We start from the raw sequence: 20,368 nt of genomic DNA, 5'->3' as shown, positions 1-20,368 counted from the left end.
GGATTTAACCTTGGGATGCAGGGATGGTTCAATATATGCAAATCATGTGATATACCACATTAATAGAATAAAAGATAAAAATCATATGATCATCTTAATAGGTGCAGGAAAAAAAAAAGACTTGACAAATACAACATCTTTTCATGATTAAAAACTCTCAACAAATTGAATATAGAAAGAATGTACCTCAACATAATAAAGGCCATATATGACAAGCTCACAGCTAATATTATACTCAACAGTGAAAAGTTGAAAGCTTTTTCTCTAAGATCAGGACAAAGACAAGGGTTCCCACTCTCACTACTCCTAGTCAACATAGTACTGGAAGTCCTAGTCAGAGCCATCAGATGAGAAAAAAAAAAGCATTCAAATCAGAAAGGAAGAAGTAAAATGGTCTCTGTTTACAGTTTATATGATCTTATATACAGAAAATCCTAAAGATGTCACCAAAAAACTATTAGAAACTAATCAATGAATTCAGTGAAGTTGCACAATATAAAATCAACATACAGAAATCGATTGCCTTTCTCAACACTAACAGTGAAATATCTGAAAAAGGAATAAAGAAAACAATCCCATTCACAATAGCATCAGAACACAATAAAGTACTTAGCAATAAACTTAACCAAGAAGGTGAAAGATCTGTACACTGAAAACTGTAAGACATTGATGAAAGAGACAAGTGGAAAAATATTCTGTGTTCATGGATCAGAAGAATTAACATTGTTAAAATGTCCATACTAAAATCTATGAAGTCAATGTAATTCCAATCAAAATTCTAATGGGATTTTTCACAGAAATAGAAAAAAATATCCTAAAAGTTGTACGGAATTACAAAAGACCACGGACAGCTAAAGCAGTCCTGAGAAAGAACAAAGCTAGAGGCATCAGGCGTCCTGATTTCAAACTATATTACAAAGCTATAATAATCAAAACTACATGGTCTAGTAATCAAAACAGTATGGTATTGGCATAAAAAATAGACTCATCGACCAATGGAACAGAATCGGAGCCCAGAAATAAACCTTTGCATGTACTGTCAACTAATATTTGACAAGAGAGCCAAAAATACTCTGTGGAGAAAACATAGTCTCTTTAATGCATGATGTTGGTAAAACTAGATAATCATAGGCATACTCACAAAAATAACTCAAATCTTACCACACTCACAAAAAATTAACTCAAAATGGATTAAGACCTGAAACCATGAAACTCCTAGAAGAAAACATAGGGAAAAATCTACTTGACATTGTTTTTGGCAATTTTTTTTTTTTGATATGACACCAAAAGCACAAAGAACAGAAGCAAAATTAAAGAAGAGGAACTACATCACACTAAAAAGCTTCTGCATGGAATCAACAAAATGAAAAGACAACCCACAGAATGGGAGAAAATACTTGCAAACTATGTATCTGATAAAGGGTTAATATCCAAAATATATAAGGCACTCATACAACTCAATAGCAAAAAAAAAGAAAATCTGATTTAAAAATGGGCAGAGGAACTGAATAGACATTTTTCCAAAGAAGATATACAAATAGCCAATAAGTACATGAAAAAATCCTCATGTTTCAATGTATCAGTATTCTTTCAGTTTGGGCATTGTACCAAATATATACCCCACCCTCCATTTCTTATGGGGAATTTTTTCAACTGTCCTGGGAAAGCTTCAGTGACCTCTTTTGGTCTATTAAAAATATTCTTTGAGTCTCATCTATAGTCATTGTTGGTTTAGCTCTGTTTGATCTTCATTTGGAATAAATGTTCAGTGATCTCCTTACATCCCCCAGGTCCCCTAAGTTGAGCCCTGAACACTTTCTTTTCTCCTTAGAGGCAAGACCCTGTGTCCTGGGATTCTACCTTTGTCACTATCTCCAGAAGTGTCCTGCAGACCAGATACGCCCTGTTGCCATACCTGTACACCCTGATGCACAGGGCCAACACGGAGGGCAGCACTGTCGTGCGGCCTCTTCTCCATGAGTGAGTGTCTAGCGAGGATACCAATGACTAAGTGATAATTTTATTCTATATGGTGGCAGTTGAAGAAAACAATTCTTCCAAATTAAAGGCATGACTGCTTTTGCCAAAAGCTCTCTAGGCACAGACCGTACATTATGACTCCTTTTAGCATGGTGTCAGTCACACCTTAGCTCTTTGGTAAAAGACTACTGATTTTTTTTGAAAAATTTCAAAATGATATACAATACAACACGAATAATTTCTTTCTAATTTGGGCCTGTAAAGACCTACCTATCCTTTATAGTAGCTCAGGTCACAAAAGAAGGCATTCCAGGGGGATATCTGAGGAATGGAGGCCATTCTTGCGTTAAAATGTGCCGTGGTTAAGAAACGTGTGGAGATATTGATAGGTGAGGACATGTCTAAATCCAACCATTTCTGGGGTTTGAAGAACATGACATGTAGAAAGTGAGCATGTATCTAATTAAGGTTGACCTAGGGAAAGAATAAAGGATGGCATAGGATGCGGCTGGATTTCCAACTTGGGTCTGGACTTGAGTTTCTTCAAGGCCTCGATCTGGAGTCCTGTAGGGGTCCTAATTGTGGTACCTTGGTTTCCCTCTCCAGGTTTGTGTCAGACCAGGTGACCTGGGATGTAGACAGTCAGTTCCTTCTGGGCCCAGCCTTCCTGGTCAGCCCTGTCCTGGAGCCTGTGAGTATGGAGGCCTCTGATGAATAGAGGATCCCAGCTATGAGGCCGGTGGCTAGTCGAGGAGAAGAGGCCTCATCTGATGGGGTCCTGAGATGTGGTTTCTTATTCTACCTCTGTCTCTTCCTCTCCCTCTGAGCTGAAGTTCCTCACTTAGGTGTTCTGGTCCTCAGCTCCCTCGTCTTTAAAATCAGTATAATGAATTCTGATTCACAGGATAATCAAGAAGGAAAAAACCCTTTGATGTATTTGAAGATATAATCATTTCTTCTTTAACTGAAATAAGGAGTATGAGTCAGGTGGGGACAGTACTATAAGGAAATCCTTGCTATCCTCTATCACCATTAAAACAAAACTTTTCAGAAGGACTGTTTGTAGCAATGTGTATAATTTTGTTGCTGGTTAGCTCTTCCCTTCCTCCAAAAGAGGTCCTCAGGCAGCCATTTCTTTACTTCATTTATCAATGATTAGGCTTCTGATTAAAATAACAGTTAACCGGATCTTCTTCAAAACTTACTGCACTAATCATAATTTCTGAAGTATTGGTGCCGTAAACCTACAAATTTTTTTTCTGCTCTAGACCCAACCTCAGTTTGTCTCTTTAGAGAGGGTATGGGATAAGTCTATAAGTAAATGATTTTTTTTTTTCCCCCTTAAATCCCGGATCCCAAAGGGTTTTACAGAAACCACCATTTTTGGTCAGGCAAATCTCCCCAGTTTGAGACGGGATCAGAGAAGGGAGCCTTTCCCAACACTGGTGACCTCTAGAGAGAAGAGGCCCGTGGGTTCAAGGCCATTGCGTTGTTTTGACCCCTGTACTCTGCAAACAGGTTACTCTGCCCTGGAGAGCTGAGCCCACTGCTCATGCCTTGTTTTTTTTTTGTTTAATTTTAGAACGCCAGAAATGTCACTGCATATTTCCCTAGAGCCCGCTGGTATGATTACTACACGGTAAGTTTTTCTGATTGTTTCTATACAACCTGGGGAAATGATAGCATGCACAGGCTTTAGAATCTGACAGACCTCAGGTCAAATTCTGGCTCCATAACGCACTTGTTGTGTGTTCTTGGACATGTCACTTTTAACCTTGTAGCCTCATTTTTCTCACCTCCACGTGGGGAAAGACCGCTTCCCTCACAGAATTGTTCTGAAATGCGTAAAAGCATCTCCTGTAGTGCCTGGCTTTTTGTGGGTGTTCTTTATGTGTTAGTTTTTATCTTTCCTTATACCGCCACTATTCACAGTGGTGTATAATGGCAGACACTGGTAAATGCTTGAAGTTGTGCTGGAAACTATGGTTTTTGTTTATATTCTCCCTGCTAGACTGGAAGTTCATAAGTATTAGGAGCCTTTTCCCCTCTGTCTTTTTACATAATACCTTCTTTTATAGCATAGATGCCCAAAGTGGAGTTGTTAAATGTACTTTCCTAAGGTAAGCAAGGTCCTAGGCAGTATGTAAAATGTACACAGAGGTATAAGGCCCGACTTTTGTGAGCTGGTGTAATGCAAATGCATTTAGAAATGGGGAAGGAACACAGCCTTCTCTGTCATATGACTTTTCTGGGCTAGTCTGAACCCCAGAGACTCAGTTGGGAAAACAGTCTTTCACAGAAGCTTCAAGCAGTGTTCTTTTTTTAAAAAAAATTTTTATTGGAGTATAGTTGATTTATAATGTTGTGTTAGTTTCAGGTGTACGGCAAAGTGAGTCAGTTATACATATACATATATCCACTCTTTTTTAGATTCTTTTCCCATATGGGCCATTACAGAGAATTGAGTAGAGTTCCCTGTGCTATACAGTAGGTCCTTATTAGTTATCTATTGTATATATAGTAGTGTATTTTTGTCAATTCCAATCTTCCAATTTATTGCTCCCCTCCCTTACCCCTTGATAACCAAAAGCTTATTTTCTACATCTGTAACTCTATTTCTGTTTTGTAGATAAGTTAATTTGTAGCCTTTTTTAAGACTCCACATATAAATGATATCATATATTTGTCTTTCTCTGTCTGACTTACTTCACTCAGTATGACAATCTCTAGGTCCATCCATGTTGCTGCAAATGGCATTATTTTGTTCTTTTTTATGACTGAGTAATGTTCCATTGTATATATGTACCACATCTTCTTTATCCATTCCTCTGTTGATGGACATTTAGGTTGCTTCTATGTCCTGGCTATTGTGAATAGTGCTGCAGTGAACATTGGGGTTCATGTATCCTTCCGAATTATGGTTTTCTCTGGTATATGCCTAGGAGTGGGATTCCTGGTCATATGGTAGTTCTATTTTTAGTTTTTTAAGAAACCCCCATACTGTTTTCCATAGTGGCTCTACCAATTTCTAGAGAAATGCAAATCAAAACCACAATGAGGTATCACCTCACACCAGTCAGAATGGCCATCATCAAAAAATCTACAAACAACAAATGCTGGAGAGGATGTGGAGAAAAGGGAACCCTCCTACACTGTTGGTGGGAATGTAAATTGGTACAAGCAGTGTTCTTTTGCAGGGACACAGACAAATCAGAGTTTGATTTTTTTTAATAAATTTATTAATTTAATTCATTTTTGACTGCGTTGGGTCTTCATTGCTGCGCACAGGCTTTCTCTAGTTGCGGTGAGCGGGGGCTACTCTTCGTTGCGGTGTGCGGGCTTCATATTGCGGTGGCTTCTCTTGTTGTGGAGCACGGGCTCTAGGCACACGGGCTTCAGTAGTTGTGGCACGCAGGCTCAGTAGTTGTGGCTCATGGGCTCTAGAGCTCAGGCTCAGTAGCTGTGGCTCACAGGCTTAGTTGCTCCGTGGCATGTGGGATCTTCCCGGGCCAGGGATTGAACGTGTGTCCCCTGCATTGGCAGGCGGATTTTTAACCACTGCACCACCAGGGAAGTCCAGAGTTTGATTCTTGAGGAAGAATCAACGGTAGTGTCTCCTCTCTCTCTAACTAGTCCTCCTCTCCTGACTTTTCTGAGCAGAGCAAAGCAGCAAACTAGAAATACAACAAAAGGATAACAGCAGGAGGACAAGAGGCAGAGCATGCTCTGGGCCCTTTCAGCCAAGCCATTTGTAGTGGGATTGGGTGAAAACCCTGCAAGGACGATGGAAGTTTTGTTCCTTTTCTTCTCTGTCTTATGGAGCCCTGAGTCCTCCCTGACACGCCCCTTTTTCCTGAGCTGGATCTGTCCTCTGGTTGGCAGTAGGTTAAGACTGCTCTGTGCTTCCCAAAGAGGGCCTTTCTGGGAGGGAGCAGCCGACTTCCTTTAAGTGAGTGTAGCCTTTGTCCTGAGTTTGCATGCTGACTGGCTTATTCACTAACAGGCAGTCATTCTGAGTACACTGAGGCTCCTGGGTGCGGGGCCAGGGCCAGGGTGAAGCAAGTAAGGTGCCTAGGGCACACGGTTTAAGGAGGCACTCCTTTTTAAGGCGGCCCCTGTGTTTGCAGGACCCTGAGAGTAAGTGCCCTCTTAAATGGTGCATCCTAGGCACCTTACACATCTCACTCTAGTCCCAACCTTGCCCAGGTGCAAACCACCTTACTGAGCTCTGGGTGTGTGGTATATACTGGAAAAGTTTCCCTATGGAGTTCACCATCTAATCTGGAGCTAATATTTGCATGTTATAAACACTAATACATATATACATAATTATATATACCATATAAAAGAAAGTGAAGTGTGAGGGCTATCAACGAAGAGAAAAGTTTCCTGGAATTGCTGGTTTTATACATGGCTTTTAAATAGAAAATAGCTTTTTTTTTTTTTAACATCTTTATTGGAGTATAATTGCTTTACAATGGTGTGTTAGTTTCTGCTTTATAACAAAGTGAATCAGTTATACATATACATATATCCCCATATCACTTCCCTCTTGTGTCTCCCTCCCTCCCACCTTCCCTATCCCACCCCTCTAGGTGGTCACAAAGCACTGAGCTGATCTCCCTGTGCTATGCGGCTGCTTCTCACTAGCTATCTATTTTACATTTGGTAGTGTATATATGTCCATGCCACTCTTTCACTTTGTCCCAGCTTACCCTTCCCCCTCCCTGTATCCTCAAGTCCATTCTCTTGTAGGTCTGCATATTTATTCCCATCTTGCCCCTAGGTTCTTCATGACAATTTTTGTTTGTTTGTTTTTAAGATTCCATATATATGTGTTAGCATACGGTATTTGTTTTTCTCTTTTTGACTTACTTCACTCTGTATGACAGACTCTAGGCCCATCCACCTCACTACAAATAACTCAATTTCGTTTCTTTTTATGGCTGAGTAATATTCCATTGTATATATGTGCCACATCTTCTTTATCCATTCGTCTGTTGATGGACACTTAGGTTGCTTCCATGTCCTGGCTATTGTAAATAGAGCTGCAATGAACATTGTGGTACATGACTCTTTTTGAATTACGGTTTTCTCTGGGTATATGCCCAGTAGTGGGATTGCTGGGTCGTATGGTATTTCTGTTTTTAGTTTTTTAAGGAACCTCCATACTGTTCTCCATAGTGGCTGTATCAATTTAAATTCCCACCAACAGTGCAAGAGTGTTCCCTTTAAATAGAAAATAGCTTTGATTGAGTCTTTCAACTTTTTTTGTTTCTTTTTGAGACAAAACTAAACATAGGAAGCCAAATGTTGATGGAACAAGCCATTTAGAAAAAAATAAAATTTTGATGTTTAATTAGAATCAAGTAGTTTTGAGTAGTTTCATCAGAGGCTATCTGGCCCACAAAGTGTAAAATATATCCTATCTGACCCTTTAAAGGTGAAATTTGTTAATCCCTATTCTAGAGGATACACAAAGTGTATGAGACCTATTTCACCATCTGGTCATGTGAAAAGGAACAAGTTAAGGAACCTACTGTATAGCACAGGGAACTCTGCTTAATACTCTGTAATAACCTAAATGGGAAAAGAATTTGGAAAAGGAATAGATACATGTATATGTATAACTGAATCACTTTGCTGTATACCTGAAACTAACAGAACATTGTTAATTAACTATACTCCAATATAAAATAAAAATTTAAAAAATCATTCGATATAAGGAACACTGTGGAATATTAAAATATAGTGTAGAAATTTAGAGGAAGAATAAATGCAGGTATACTGGTTAAAGGATGGAAGATATCAGAGGAATATGGACTGGAAAGGTACCCTGAAAGACATACGGGATGCCAAGAAATTAGGAAAGTAAAAATCCCTCCACTGGTAAAAATTCAAACATTGGAAAAGGGAAAACATTGGAAAATGGAAAGTAAAATTCACCATTCTCCCTGTCTCCCAATCCTTGGTCCCCCTTCTAAAGCTAACCCCCATTAACAATCTGTTATATATCTTTGCTGATAAAAATTTGTGCATAGATTAGCATATGTGTATTCTTTTTTTTATTTACACAAATAGTATCTTACTCTACATACTATTGGACCTTGATTAATTCACCTAATAACATATCTTGAAGATCTTTGTATGTCAGCACTTGAAGCTCTTCCCCATTCTTTTTAGGAGCTGTGTTATGTTCCATTGTATGGAATCATTTAGCAAAGCACCTCTGTGGATGGACAGTTAGGATTTTAGTTTGTTTTCTTGTTTTCTTTTTATAAGTAATGGTGCAATTCTGTAGGAAATATCGCTGTACATATATCTTGGTGTAAGTTTTGGTCAGTGAATTTGCTGGGGTAAAGTATTTGACATTTTGACAGATGCTGGCAGATTGCTTTCCAAAAGGTTTTATCAGCACCCAGTCCCACTGACAGTTTACAGAAGTGTCAGTAAAATATACTCAGTACTTTAAAAGATGAAGAGGAAGGATGTATTTCAGATGTTAGCAAAATCATGGAAAAATTTGCACCTGGTAAATAGAATGGAAACTTAGGCTCTCCACTTGGAGCAGATGATTCAATCAGATCCTGTTTCTGAACTGGGTTTCTTTGTTGTCACACAGGTTATTATATGCTTAAGTGAGGTAGGAATTTATGTATAGTTCATATAATTCCTGTTTCTACAGTACCTAAATTTTCACCTCTTCCATTCAACAGAACATTGTTAACCTAAATTTCCATCTTGTCTGTTCAAGAAAGCATGTCTTTCATGTGCTCCACTCCCACCCATCACCCAGTGGTTTTCTGAATTTCTAGCCAGAGAAGATGCTTAACACAAGAATCCTTAATAAAAGTTGGCAAAATACCAGAAATAACTTACATTCCCATCAGCACCTAAGAGTGTTCATTTCCCTAAGTCATTGTCAGCTTTGAATATTTGTGTTTTTTTTGTTTTTAAAAATATTTATTTATTTATTTATTTTTGGCTGTGTTGGGTCTTCGTTTCTGCGCGAGGGCTTTCTCTAGTTGCGGCAAGCGCGGGCCACTCTTCATCGCGGTGCGTGGGCCTCTCACTATCGCGGCCTCTCTTATTGTGGAGCACAGGCTCCAGACGCGCAGGCTCAGTAGTTGTGGCTCACGGGCCTAGTTGCTCCGTGGCATGTGGGATCTTCCCAGACCAGGGCTCGAACCCGTGTCCCCTGCATTGGCAGGCAGATTCTCAACCAGTGCGCCACCAGGGAAGCCCCAATATTTGTTTTTTAAAATATTTATATTCATCTTTGTATCACTCTTAAAGGCAATATGGTTCCTAATGCTCACCATTGATTTGATTTGTGATCATCTTTGACAGCCCATTTATACTTCTGTGACCTTTCTATTCTTTTGCCAGTTTCCTATTAAGATAAAGTAATTGTACTGATTTCTAAAGGATAGTTACACACTTAAGTTGATAACACTTTGCCATGTTTACTGGAAGTATTTTTCCACTTTGTCATTTGCTTTTAAATTTTTTATAATTTTAGATAGATATTTTAACTTTTATATAGTCAAATTAATTTTTTTCAGTCACTGGAATGCATTTGGTGAATAGCGAAATGTCAGGATACAGCCTTTTTTTGGTCAAATTTCCCAATACTTTTGCTTTGCTAAACTTCTGTTATTATGTACTGTTTTTACATATGGTAGAATTTGTCTGAAAGGTCTCTTTTTTCCTTTCTATTTTTGATTTGTTAATCTCTGAATTATGTATTCTGTCAGTTCTGAACATTTTAGTGATTACTTATTTATAATACAGTTTAATGTATGATAGACCAATGTGTCATCATCTTTTTTCAGAAATATGATTGTTATTTATTTATTTATTTATTTATTTATTTATTTATTTATTTATTTTTTGGCTGTGTTGGGTCTTCGTTTTGTGCGAGGGCTCTCTCCAGTTGCGGCGAGCTGGGGCCACTCTTCATCGTGGTGCGCGGGCCTCTCGCCACCGCGGCCTCTCGTTGCGGAGCACAAGCTCCAGACGCGCAGGCTCAGTAGTTGTGGCGCACGGGCTTAGTTGCTCCGCGGCATGTGGGATCCTCCCAGACCAGGGCTCGAACCCGTGTCCCCTGCATTGGCAGGCAGACTCTCAACCACTGTGCCACCAGGGAAGCCCCATGATTGTTATTTTTATATCTTCTCCCAGATTACATTAAAATATTGTCAATCCAGAAAATAAAAACAAGCTTGTACTAGAATTTTCATTGTGTTTAATATATATTGTATATCATATTTTATCACTTTATGTTATATATATATTATGTCAATGTACATCTGGGAAGAAATGATAGTGTTATAGATTTATTCCTCAAGTGTATATATTTTCACCAAAAAAGTCCAAGAATGTCTCATAGCAGCACTATTTGTAAAATAGCAAAAAAAACTGGAAATAAGACAAATGTCCATAAACGGTGAACTCGATAAATAGATCATGTTCTATTTTTAAAAATGAATACTATAGGACAATGAAAATAATAAACTGTTGCTACACAAACAAAGATAATGAACATCACAAACGTAATCTTGAGCACAAATAGCCAGATTCAAGACAGTAAAGAATGTAGGATTCCATTTATGAAATACAAGTTCGAAAACAGGCAAAAGTGATAGAAATCAGAATAGTTGCCGCCTCTGGTGTGGTGATTATTATGAGAGGGGATGAGAGAGCCTTCTGGGATGCTGGTAATAGTCACTTCTTGATTTAGGTGGTGGTTTCATGGGTGTGTTCACTTGGTAAAACTTTATTGAGCTGTGCATTTTCTATTTGTATAATTTTCTGCACATATGTTATTAAGAAGTTAGCTAGAAAGTTTTTATCTCCTCAGGAAGATAAGAAGGTATACTTAAAATAAGAAAACATGCTTTAAACAAAGCATACTCACAAAGCAATCCTTGGAAATTAAACGCATGATGCAGGAATTAAAAAATTTTGTTTAAAAAGAAATTGTAAGGTACAATCTAGGAAATTACCCAGAAAGCGGAACAGAAAGGCAAAGAGATAGAAAGCAGGAGAGGGAAAAATAAGAAAGTCCTACTTGTCTTGAGAGCTACCACTTCTGCCCAGTTTCTCTGTTGCTTGTCCAGTGGAGCTGGAAATGAGCAAATGCCTGAGTGAAGGGTGGGTGAAGAAGGTAAGACTCCTATCTCCCTGTCTCTGTGGTTCCCACTTCCCAGGGATCATGACTTCTCCTACCGTTGCCACCTTAGTAGCTGTGGACTCCCATCCCACACTGTCCCTCCTGTGCTCATCCGACTGCAGAAGCAACAAGCCATCCTTATTGCTTGGCGTTTAGACTGTGCTTGTTTGATGAAGGGGCAGGTGCCTTGAGGCAGGACAGGCTGATGTGCTTCTGGCAAGGCTGGATCTTCATCTGCTCAGGCTCTCAAGCTGCAAAATCAGCAGTTGATAGCTCTTTGACGAGCTTTCGTCTGTCTCCATCATGCCTATGCGACTGAACACGCCATGAAGTTGTTTTCTATCCATCCCTCTCTCCTTTCTGTCATATCGGGCATTATAGCTTGTAGACTGTTTGGGAGAGGGAGAGGCATGGAATTACTCTGACTTGTCTTATTGATTACCTACTTTAGTGTAGACTAAGAGCAGACAGTGTGTGTGAATTAAAGTTTTTATCTACTTCACTCATGGCCATTTTGTTTATTTGTTTACAGGGTAGAATATATATTGGATTTTTAAAACAGTGCTTCTCAGTCATGTTCAGTGACTATGCAGTTGATGAAAATTCCCCTTTACAAAGTCACATTAGGTTGTCATTTCTTATTTTAATAATGCTGCTTTTAGATTTGATCTTATAGTCATGTCTTTATGGATATTTTAACAGGAATTTTTTAGGCTAGCCTGGTCAGAAACTATTTAAAGGAAAGGAAACAAGCCTGTGACTCATTAGGTACTAGAAAGGAAATCATGAGAAGGTAGCATATCATATTTAGCCACAATGTGTAGTAGAATGAAAAAAAAAAACATTGAGAGAAAGAATTTGGTAGAAATATAACTGACGGTTTTACGTGTATCAAATTTCACTTGAAGGTAGGACAATCAATGGAGGAAAAGTCCAGCATTCGTAAGATACTAGAATAAAGTGTCATTAGAAAGCACATAATTCAGTTTTCTCATGATATCAGTAAGAAAACTGAAGAAGCCCCAGAGATGTGGGCTGGAATTTGTATTCAGTCCTGTAGACTCTGGGGTCCTGAGGCAGGCACGAAGCAGAGTCCACCCTGGCGAATGTGATGTAGATCGAATCTGCATAAAATGAACACTGGGGACCAAAAGTGAAGAAATGTGGTGGTAGCTGTGCTCCTTACCTCTAAAGTGGTGATTCTCAAAAGGAGGGACCTGCCTATCAGGGGACATTGGCCGAGTCTGGAGACATTTTTGGTTGTCACAATGTGGTGGGAAGTGGGGGAGATGCATCTAGTGGATGGACACTGGACAGCATCTAGAAAGCACAGAACAGTGCCCACAGCACAGGGTTATCTGGCCCAGAACGTCCACAGTGCTGAATTCGAGACGCCTTGCTCTAGGCTGAGAACATGTGGGAGGATGGTTTCTTAGGAATCGAGGTTTATGGCCTGGGGTGAGAGATGCTTCTCCCTGTAACAGGCAAGATCAAGATGTGAAACATAAAGGAAGATATAATGAGTTAAAGATAAGGATTTGTGAAGTAAGGCAGTTCACTTTAATTATTTCTGTCAAGTAGGAGTCAAAGGTGTTAGTGAAGTTGGTAAGGGCGGGGTGGGGGGCAGTGGAGGGAGACGGAGGTGGAGTGGGGACAAAACAAAGGGAAGGTCTGGACGTGTCTTTGGGGGAGTGAATCAGGAGCCGAACAGAAAGAAAGAAGGCTCGCTCAGCCTCCCTTAGCAGTACTTCCTACGCAGAAACAGGATGTGGGGTAAGGGTAGGGTGAGAGGCAGCTGTGATCTCATGGGGTGTGTACAGCAGAAGTCCCCAAAGACAAGAGATCCTGACCTGATGCCCTGGCAGCAACTCAAGATCCCATAGAGCAGCTGGGCGAGCGTGGAAAAGTGTGATAACAGGTCCTGAACAGGCAGCAGTTTCCGAGCGTGGACAAGATGTCTGGTAAATGTGTCATTCGGGCAGATGTGTTCTCTCCATCACCTTCTTCTGGCCCACAGGGTGTGGACATTCAAGCCCGGGGAGAGTGGAAGTCCTTGCCAGCGCCTCTCGACCATATTAATCTTCATGTCCGTGGGGGCTACATCCTGCCCTGGCAAGAGCCTGCACAGAACACCCACTTAAGGTGAGTGAGGGTGCCACACTTCTCCCTTCCACGCCAGGCAGCTCAGATCCTGGTGAAGCCCACCAATCTGTAAACCGCACCCTCAGGCCCCAGAGCACTTTTACTAAACAGTTTTGTTTGTTTGCTTGCTTACTTGTTTGTATTTTAGCCTTTTTTGGATTCTGTACTCTGAACAATTCTTAATTAACAGCTATTTTAGATCTAAGTGGGTGTGATATTAGGTCTAATTAGTGACATTTGAAGTGGAAGTCAAACAGGAGCAACCATGGTTCATGCTAGTTTTAAAAGACTGGATCATAATTGACTCTTTGCTAAGAAAATTACTGCTGAAAAATTGTGTAAGCCATATGGCAACTGAGGCTGAGATCCCTTACATGCAAGATTTAAAAATTCTAGACCTAATATATAGCCTATGTATTCTAGACCTATATAATAATTGATAATAGCTGACAGCAGGTGAATGCTTGCTCTGTGCCTAGAACTGTACTAATATGGAGATTTCTATTTGGAGATTATCTGTTTTTCCTAACAAAAGGAAAAATAAGCCCTATGGTGTAAGTACAGTTATCATCCCCATTTCTCAGATGAGCAAAGAGAGGCTTCAGGAGGCTAAGTGATTAACTCAGAGTCACACAGTTAGTGAGGAGTTGAGCAGGGACTAAAATCCATGTATGTCTGATGTCAAACTAAAATTCTTGGAGCCCTACTCATTTTATTGCAAAAATTCTGTTGAAAACTGAAGAACTTAGGACATCTGTAAACAGAACTCACTGTACATGTGGACATTAGGTCATGAAAGAAGAAAGATTGAAGCACTAGGCTTTTCCTCACAGTGGAGAAAGGAAGGAAGCCAGTGAGTTTGCTTATAGCTTTTTGTAGAGATTGTAGAGCTCCTATGAGCTTATACAGCCTTAAAGGGAAATTCCCTTTGATTCATTCATTCATTCCTGACATGAAGTCATAGAGCTTATGGAGACAGAACTAGAACTAGATCCCAAGTCTCCGGAATCCCAGTACCCAGTCTTTATATCATGAAGCACTTCCTTTATGTTTTTATGAAAACGCTTGGTTTGTGGCTGTGGCTTTGTTTTTACCCAATGTCTCTTTCCTCTGTCACTGCAGCCGTCAGAAATTCACAGGCTTCAAGGTTGCCTTGGATGATGAGGGGACTGCTGAAGGTTGGCTCTTCTGGGATGATGGGCAAAGCATTGGTGAGTAAGGGCCACCTCGGATTCATTCATGTCAATACCACTGGCTAGGTTCCTGGATATCTTATAGGGCTGCTGTTTCCTTTTCTGTGTTAAGACAGTCGTGCACATCTGTTACTTTTAAGTGTATGATACATGATCCTTGTGCCTCATGTATATGAAGCTTAACTCTGAATCTCTCACCGTTATCCAGCTGTCCTAATCCACTGTGGAAAACAGCAGTATAGGAGCCGTAGGGAGAGTTTCTTTGTAGCCAACTGAGCTATACTTCCATATATGGTTCATGTTCAAGGGCACATTCCCTAATTACATGTCCCAGTAAGAGAGGCAATGCCTCTATCAACTATGCTATTTATTGGGGGGAATTTTCCATTAGGAGTTTACAGGAATTAGTAACCTCTCAGGAGGATGTCTCAAGTACCATTAGTAATTTCTAGGCCCAGTGATATCCAATAGAACTTTCTGCAGTGATGGAAATGTTCTATATCTGTGTTGTCCAACATGCTAGCAAGTAGGCATATGTGGCTATTGAGCACTTGAAACATGACAAGGGCATCTGAGCAACTGGAGTTTAAATTTTATTTAATTGTAATTAATTTAAATTTAAATAGCTACGTTTGGCTAGTGGCTGCTATCTCAGACAGCACAGCTCTAGAGGATAGCCAATGCCTTCTGACCAAGTGATCAGCAACTTAGAAAGAGGCAGGTGTCTGGGGAAGAGTGAGAAAGCCACTGAGGTAGGGTGTGGGGCGGGAGTACCTGTAACAAAGCTCTGGCTAGTCCACCTTTAAGGATGTTCTCCTTGGACCTGCGGCATAAATTAAGGATAAAGGACAAAGAAGTCTATTCTCTGGAGATGGCATTTAAAAAATTGCCTAAAACCTCTCAAGATAAACTGACCAGTTATACACCAGTCTTGGTGTTGGTGATGTGGTTGTGTGTGCAGATATGTGTGTCTCTAGCAGGAGGAACCTGGAGATTCTGAGGTGACAGCCAAGATGTTGGGAATCACAGGCCACAAGAAAGAGAAGTGGACTAAGTGTGGTGTTAGAAAACTATACTATATGAGGCGACTCTCTTAGACACTCATTTCAAACATTTTGTGTAAACTGAGGTTGGAGCCAGAGTCTGACTAAATCTCCCAAAACGGAACTCTGTAAAGAAGAAAAATAAGATAAAAAACCCAAACAAAAATCATCCCTACTTTCTCAACCAAGACAGGTAAGCAATTAGAACTCTAGAGCATGTTCCAGATCATGCTTACGTTGTTCTTTGTTTGCAGATACCTATGGGAAAGGACTCTACTACCTGGCCCACTTTTCTGTCAGCCAGGTGAGTGTGACTGGGCCTGTGAAGGGAGAATATAGAGTTCTACTAGCTTGCTAAGATGCTGGGAATCATGACATAAATCCACCTAGAATTCCTTCACTGTTCATCTTACTAGTTTGCAACTGCCCCATCCTCTAGACTTCAGATAGAGATATAATATGCTCCCCGGAAGTTTTCTGTGATTAAGCCCATTCATATTTCATCAGTAGCTTATTCCAATTCACCAAGCACAGATGGACAGGCTGTTTCGATGTTTTGTAGCCCTTATTCCTATGTCGCCTTGGAATGGTGAGCATATTTTGTGACTTCTCCACATGTGGAATATAAGGGTCCTGATAGCTGAGATTCTTTGTCTTCTTAGAGTTGGTGTGATTCTAGAGACCCTGCCAGTGCTTAACCAATGCCAATTTGGATGGTAGTTGGCAATAGGAGATAAAATGCTAAAATCATGGTCTCACTATCCAAGGTCACAAGGGGGGGCTCTTAAGTTATCTTACTTCATGGTCTACATTTGTGCCTAAAAAGAGGTTGTGAAAAATTTGAACAAATTTTGCTATTTTTTCCCCCTCTGGTTTCTTTTATCTCCAATTGACAGAATACGATGCACAGTCATGTAATTTTCAACAAATACATCAGCGATACAAACCCTTTAAAACTGGGCTACATTGAGATCTGGGGAGTGGGCAGTGTCTCCGTTTCCAGTGTCAGCATCTCTGTGAGCGGCGTGGTTATAACACCCACCTTCTCCTACAACTCTACAACACAGGTTTGTGACCAGTGAAAAGTCCAGATGGTATTTCCCAGCCCTGAGCTACCTAGGGCAGTTCCGTCCTGCTTCCCTTCCAGATGATACCCTCTCCTGCAAAGCCCTTCCCGAATCCCTCTGTGTTCCGTGTGTCAGAGCAGACAGCACAGAGATGAAGGGAAAATTCAGGGTTTATCATCATTTGGAATTGATGGTCTGGATCCTTACTTGTCATGTATGTCTTCTTGTCTGCAAACCTATGTAAAACTTTGTCTTCGCCTCAGAGATCTACTTCTCAAACAGCTTGCACTACCATATTTCATCAGTTATAAGACACCATCAGTTAAAATTTGCTCCTTTATTTCCCATGCCACAAAGAAAGAAAAAGTCTTACAGAAGTATGATGCTATGCTTTCCTATCACTTAAAACTTCTAGTTTAAAAATATAGAAAGCTTTACAAAATTTCTTTAACCAAAGATTTTTATCATTTTACTATGATACTACAGAGGAAAATGTTGGGTGGAGATACATAGACATTGATAAATCTGCATCAAGGTAATTTAGGAGAGGGAAACTCTGAATGTGAAGAAATATTAGAAATATCTTAACCGTTTTATATCATTTAAGTTTTTCTTTTATTATTTAAATTTCTAGGTAAATATTTTAAATTATTTTATTTGATTTATTATTATTTAGAAGAAAAATATGTGGCCCGAATTGGTTAAGATATTTCCTCTGAACTATCAGAGGTGTTGGTGATACATCATTTCATAAAAATTCTTTCACTGCTGTCTATGCAATTTACTCCAAAGCCACTAAGATCCTTTATACAAGTTTTCATCGTAGCATTTTTTTGATTTTACTGTCAGCCAAGATTCATATTCCTTTCTAAAATAATTCTTAAGTGGTTTACAGTCCATCCATTCATAACACCAGTAGTAACAATGAAGTTCACACGTGTACAAAGAGTTGTCAGGAGGGCTACTTGTTCACAGTAATTCCAAGCCTGTTGATTGTAAGACACATTCTGATTTCATGAACGTTAAACATGTGAAAAATCTGCACCTTGGATTTAATGCAGTGTTGTGGTTCCAATACCTAGCCTCATGGTAAATGGGCTCTTTTCTTGTGTGCTTACTTCTTGCTTTTTTCAGAACTTTCTTTTTTCATAATCCTTCCTGATTACAAAGCCTGAAATGAAAGTTTTCCTTCAGTTTGTATTTTTTATTTGTTTCCTCATTTTTGTGGTTTTCTTGTCAACCAACTTCCCCAACTCGACCAAGAGCTTATAAAGGACGTTGCCCAATTTTGTTGCTGACAAACAAGCTAACTACTGCACATGCGGTGAAACTTTATGGAAGGTATTTGCCTAGAAAAAAACACTGAAATATCAGACTCTTACTGGGCAATCATCAAGGCGCCATAAGGGAACAGGAGAAGCAGGAAATAAAAGGAGGGCTCCGAGGACATGTTCTCCAATTTGCGCAGTTGTTTCTCTGCAGTGGTTGTGTATTTCATTATTTAGGGTCTTGTCGTCTTTTCCCTACATACTGAATGATTTTTATACTCTAAGGGATTAAGAAACACCCTTCTCACCTGAAAATCTTAGGGCAGTCTGGAAGCTAGGCAATGACTTGTGAAAGTGTATATGGACCACTGGCTTGTATCTGATTTGTTTGACTGTAGGAAACTTCAATCACCAGTTGCCCAATGCTTTTTCTTTGGTTCCCAACAGGTGTTAAACATTGATGTGACCAGCAGAAACCTCAGCTTACATAATTTCACTTCATTGACATGGAGAGCACTGTGAATTTTTAGAGCAAGATCCTAACTACGAATGGCTTTGATACTACTTATACTTCATGCTCATAAAATTATTGTGCGTTGCCAATCAGTTCATGCCCAGTACAGCTAAAATATTTTCTTGGTTTTGTTTTATGTTCTGTCTGTGTTTTAGCCCTGTGCTATAGGCAGTAGGGAGGTGTGGAAAACTGTGGGTTACCTTGATGTCTCTCTGTGATTAGTATGGTACTGATGGCTAATCATACATATACTGAAGACGCACTGGGTCCATAATGAAGCATGTGTGCGTGTATATGTGTGTGTGATTAGGGGATGGGCCCACTCTTGCTAAATATACAAGCTACAGCTTTCCAGGATAGTTCGGATCCTAGAGCTAACTAGCGCCTCAAGAAAGTATCCAGAAAGAACATCTGCCAGATAGTTATAGGGAGATGGGATAATTTGCTGAGAGCATGATATAAGGGGAAGAAAAGGCAAACGCAGGGAAGGTAAGCAGGAAAGATGAGAGAGAACAGATGATGCGGATAAAAGTGACCATGACAAGTAAGAAGATAACATGCAAATATTAGGAATAGTAGCCTCATGGGAAGGAAAAAGGAAGAGCTAGCTCATTTGAAAACAAGAGGAGGGGCTAGGGGAAATCCTTAGCCTATGGGAATAGGGCTGGGGTGAGATTTAAGCAGGCAAAGTTGAAGGAAGGAATTTGAATGTAAAAAATAACTTATTTTTGCTGTGGTGTGCTTTGAAATGTGTAAATCTTATTTCTCTGCTCTGTGCCTAATGTATATAACCACAGTTCACACAAATGCATGCAACTCATGTGCCAACTAAAAATAGGCAAGCAGATTTACGAAAGGTTTTGAATTTTGTGGTAATTTGACTGTGGGTAATCTCACTTAGGCATTAAAACTTCTTTTTATTCAGCAAACTCTTGTGAATTGGTCTTGTTCTCTTCAGAATCAGAGTTCCTGCAGGCTAATCCACCAAAGAAATGATCAGATTTATGGTTATTCACCCTTTTTCTTATGCCTCTGGCATGGGTTTTTCTTAGATTTAGGTTTGTGGGAGAGTGTGCTTGGATGTTTGTTGTTTTTTTAATCATCATAGAAGTTACTATACTTGGTAACATAACTCTGGCAAAAACAGAATTTGCAACATTATTGGTTAAAACACTAGATGGTTAGATTTTGGGATAAAGAAATTATATACTAATGTTCAACAGGGATATTTACTTTTAGTATTACTTGGAAATGAGTGTATTAGAGATGAATGTGTTTACTTTCCTACGTCTTTTTCTATCTTTCCCTTTTTTTATTGAAGTATAGTTGATTTACAATTTTGTGTTAGTTTCAGGTATACAGCGAAGTGATTCAGTTTTATATATATATGTGTATATATATAATTTTTTCAGTTTACTTTCCATTATAGGTTATTATAAGATATTGAATATTGTTTCCTGTGTTATACAGTAAATCCTTGTTGCTTATCTATTTTATATATAGTAGTGGGTATGGGTTGATCCCATACTTCTAATTTATCCCCCCTCCCTTTCTCCTCCCTTCCTTCCTTCCTTCCTTCCTCCCTCCCTCCCTCTCTCTCTCTTTCTTTCTTTCTCTCCCTTCCTTCCTCCCTCCCTCCCTCCCTCCCTTCCTTCCTTCCTTCCTTCCTTCCTTTCTCTCTTTCTTTCTTATACCAGGGAGTCAGATTCTACTTGTTTACTCATGTGTCAGTGCCTCCATAAGGCTACATAAAAATAATATAGGTAAGTTAGCTTAGTATTCTAATTATCAAAGTAAGAGGCTTTTGGATGAGAGGTTGCACTAACTAGGCAACTAGTGAAACATGGAAAAACAACCACAGGGATCCCTTGATCAAAAAGATGGGAAACTTGTCAGCTATCCTTTGATAAACCCAGGAAGGCTACCAGGAGGAAAGAATTATTTACTTGATATATGAGAAATATGTTATCATCAAGGACATATTGC

The 20,368-nt window shown here is 39.5% G+C and overlaps 1 protein-coding gene across 3 annotated transcripts in view; it reads left to right on the top strand.

Annotated features, from left to right (window-relative positions):
* LOC118900603 (maltase-glucoamylase, intestinal) overlaps positions 1 to 19,684 on the top strand; it is a 103,216-nt gene extending 83,532 nt beyond the window's left edge. For all 3 annotated transcript variants that reach the window (XM_036863050.1, XM_036863049.1, XM_036863048.1), the window contains exons 41-48: positions 1,832 to 1,980; positions 2,587 to 2,671; positions 3,563 to 3,619; positions 13,173 to 13,297; positions 14,420 to 14,508; positions 15,788 to 15,837; positions 16,430 to 16,600; positions 18,316 to 19,684. In XM_036863050.1, coding sequence (XP_036718945.1) covers positions 1,832 to 1,980; positions 2,587 to 2,671; positions 3,563 to 3,619; positions 13,173 to 13,297; positions 14,420 to 14,508; positions 15,788 to 15,837; positions 16,430 to 16,600; positions 18,316 to 18,390 — 801 coding nt within the window. In that variant the 3' untranslated portion in view covers positions 18,391 to 19,684. The remainder of the gene's footprint in view (positions 1 to 1,831; positions 1,981 to 2,586; positions 2,672 to 3,562; positions 3,620 to 13,172; positions 13,298 to 14,419; positions 14,509 to 15,787; positions 15,838 to 16,429; positions 16,601 to 18,315) is intronic.
* The last annotated feature ends 684 nt before the right edge of the window (positions 19,685 to 20,368 follow it).

The sequence above is a fragment of the Balaenoptera musculus genome, chromosome 9 (genome assembly GCF_009873245.2).
Source record: "Balaenoptera musculus isolate JJ_BM4_2016_0621 chromosome 9, mBalMus1.pri.v3, whole genome shotgun sequence".
Classification (NCBI taxonomy): domain Eukaryota; kingdom Metazoa; phylum Chordata; class Mammalia; order Artiodactyla; family Balaenopteridae; genus Balaenoptera; species Balaenoptera musculus.
This window is presented reverse-complemented; position numbering and strand designations above follow the sequence as displayed.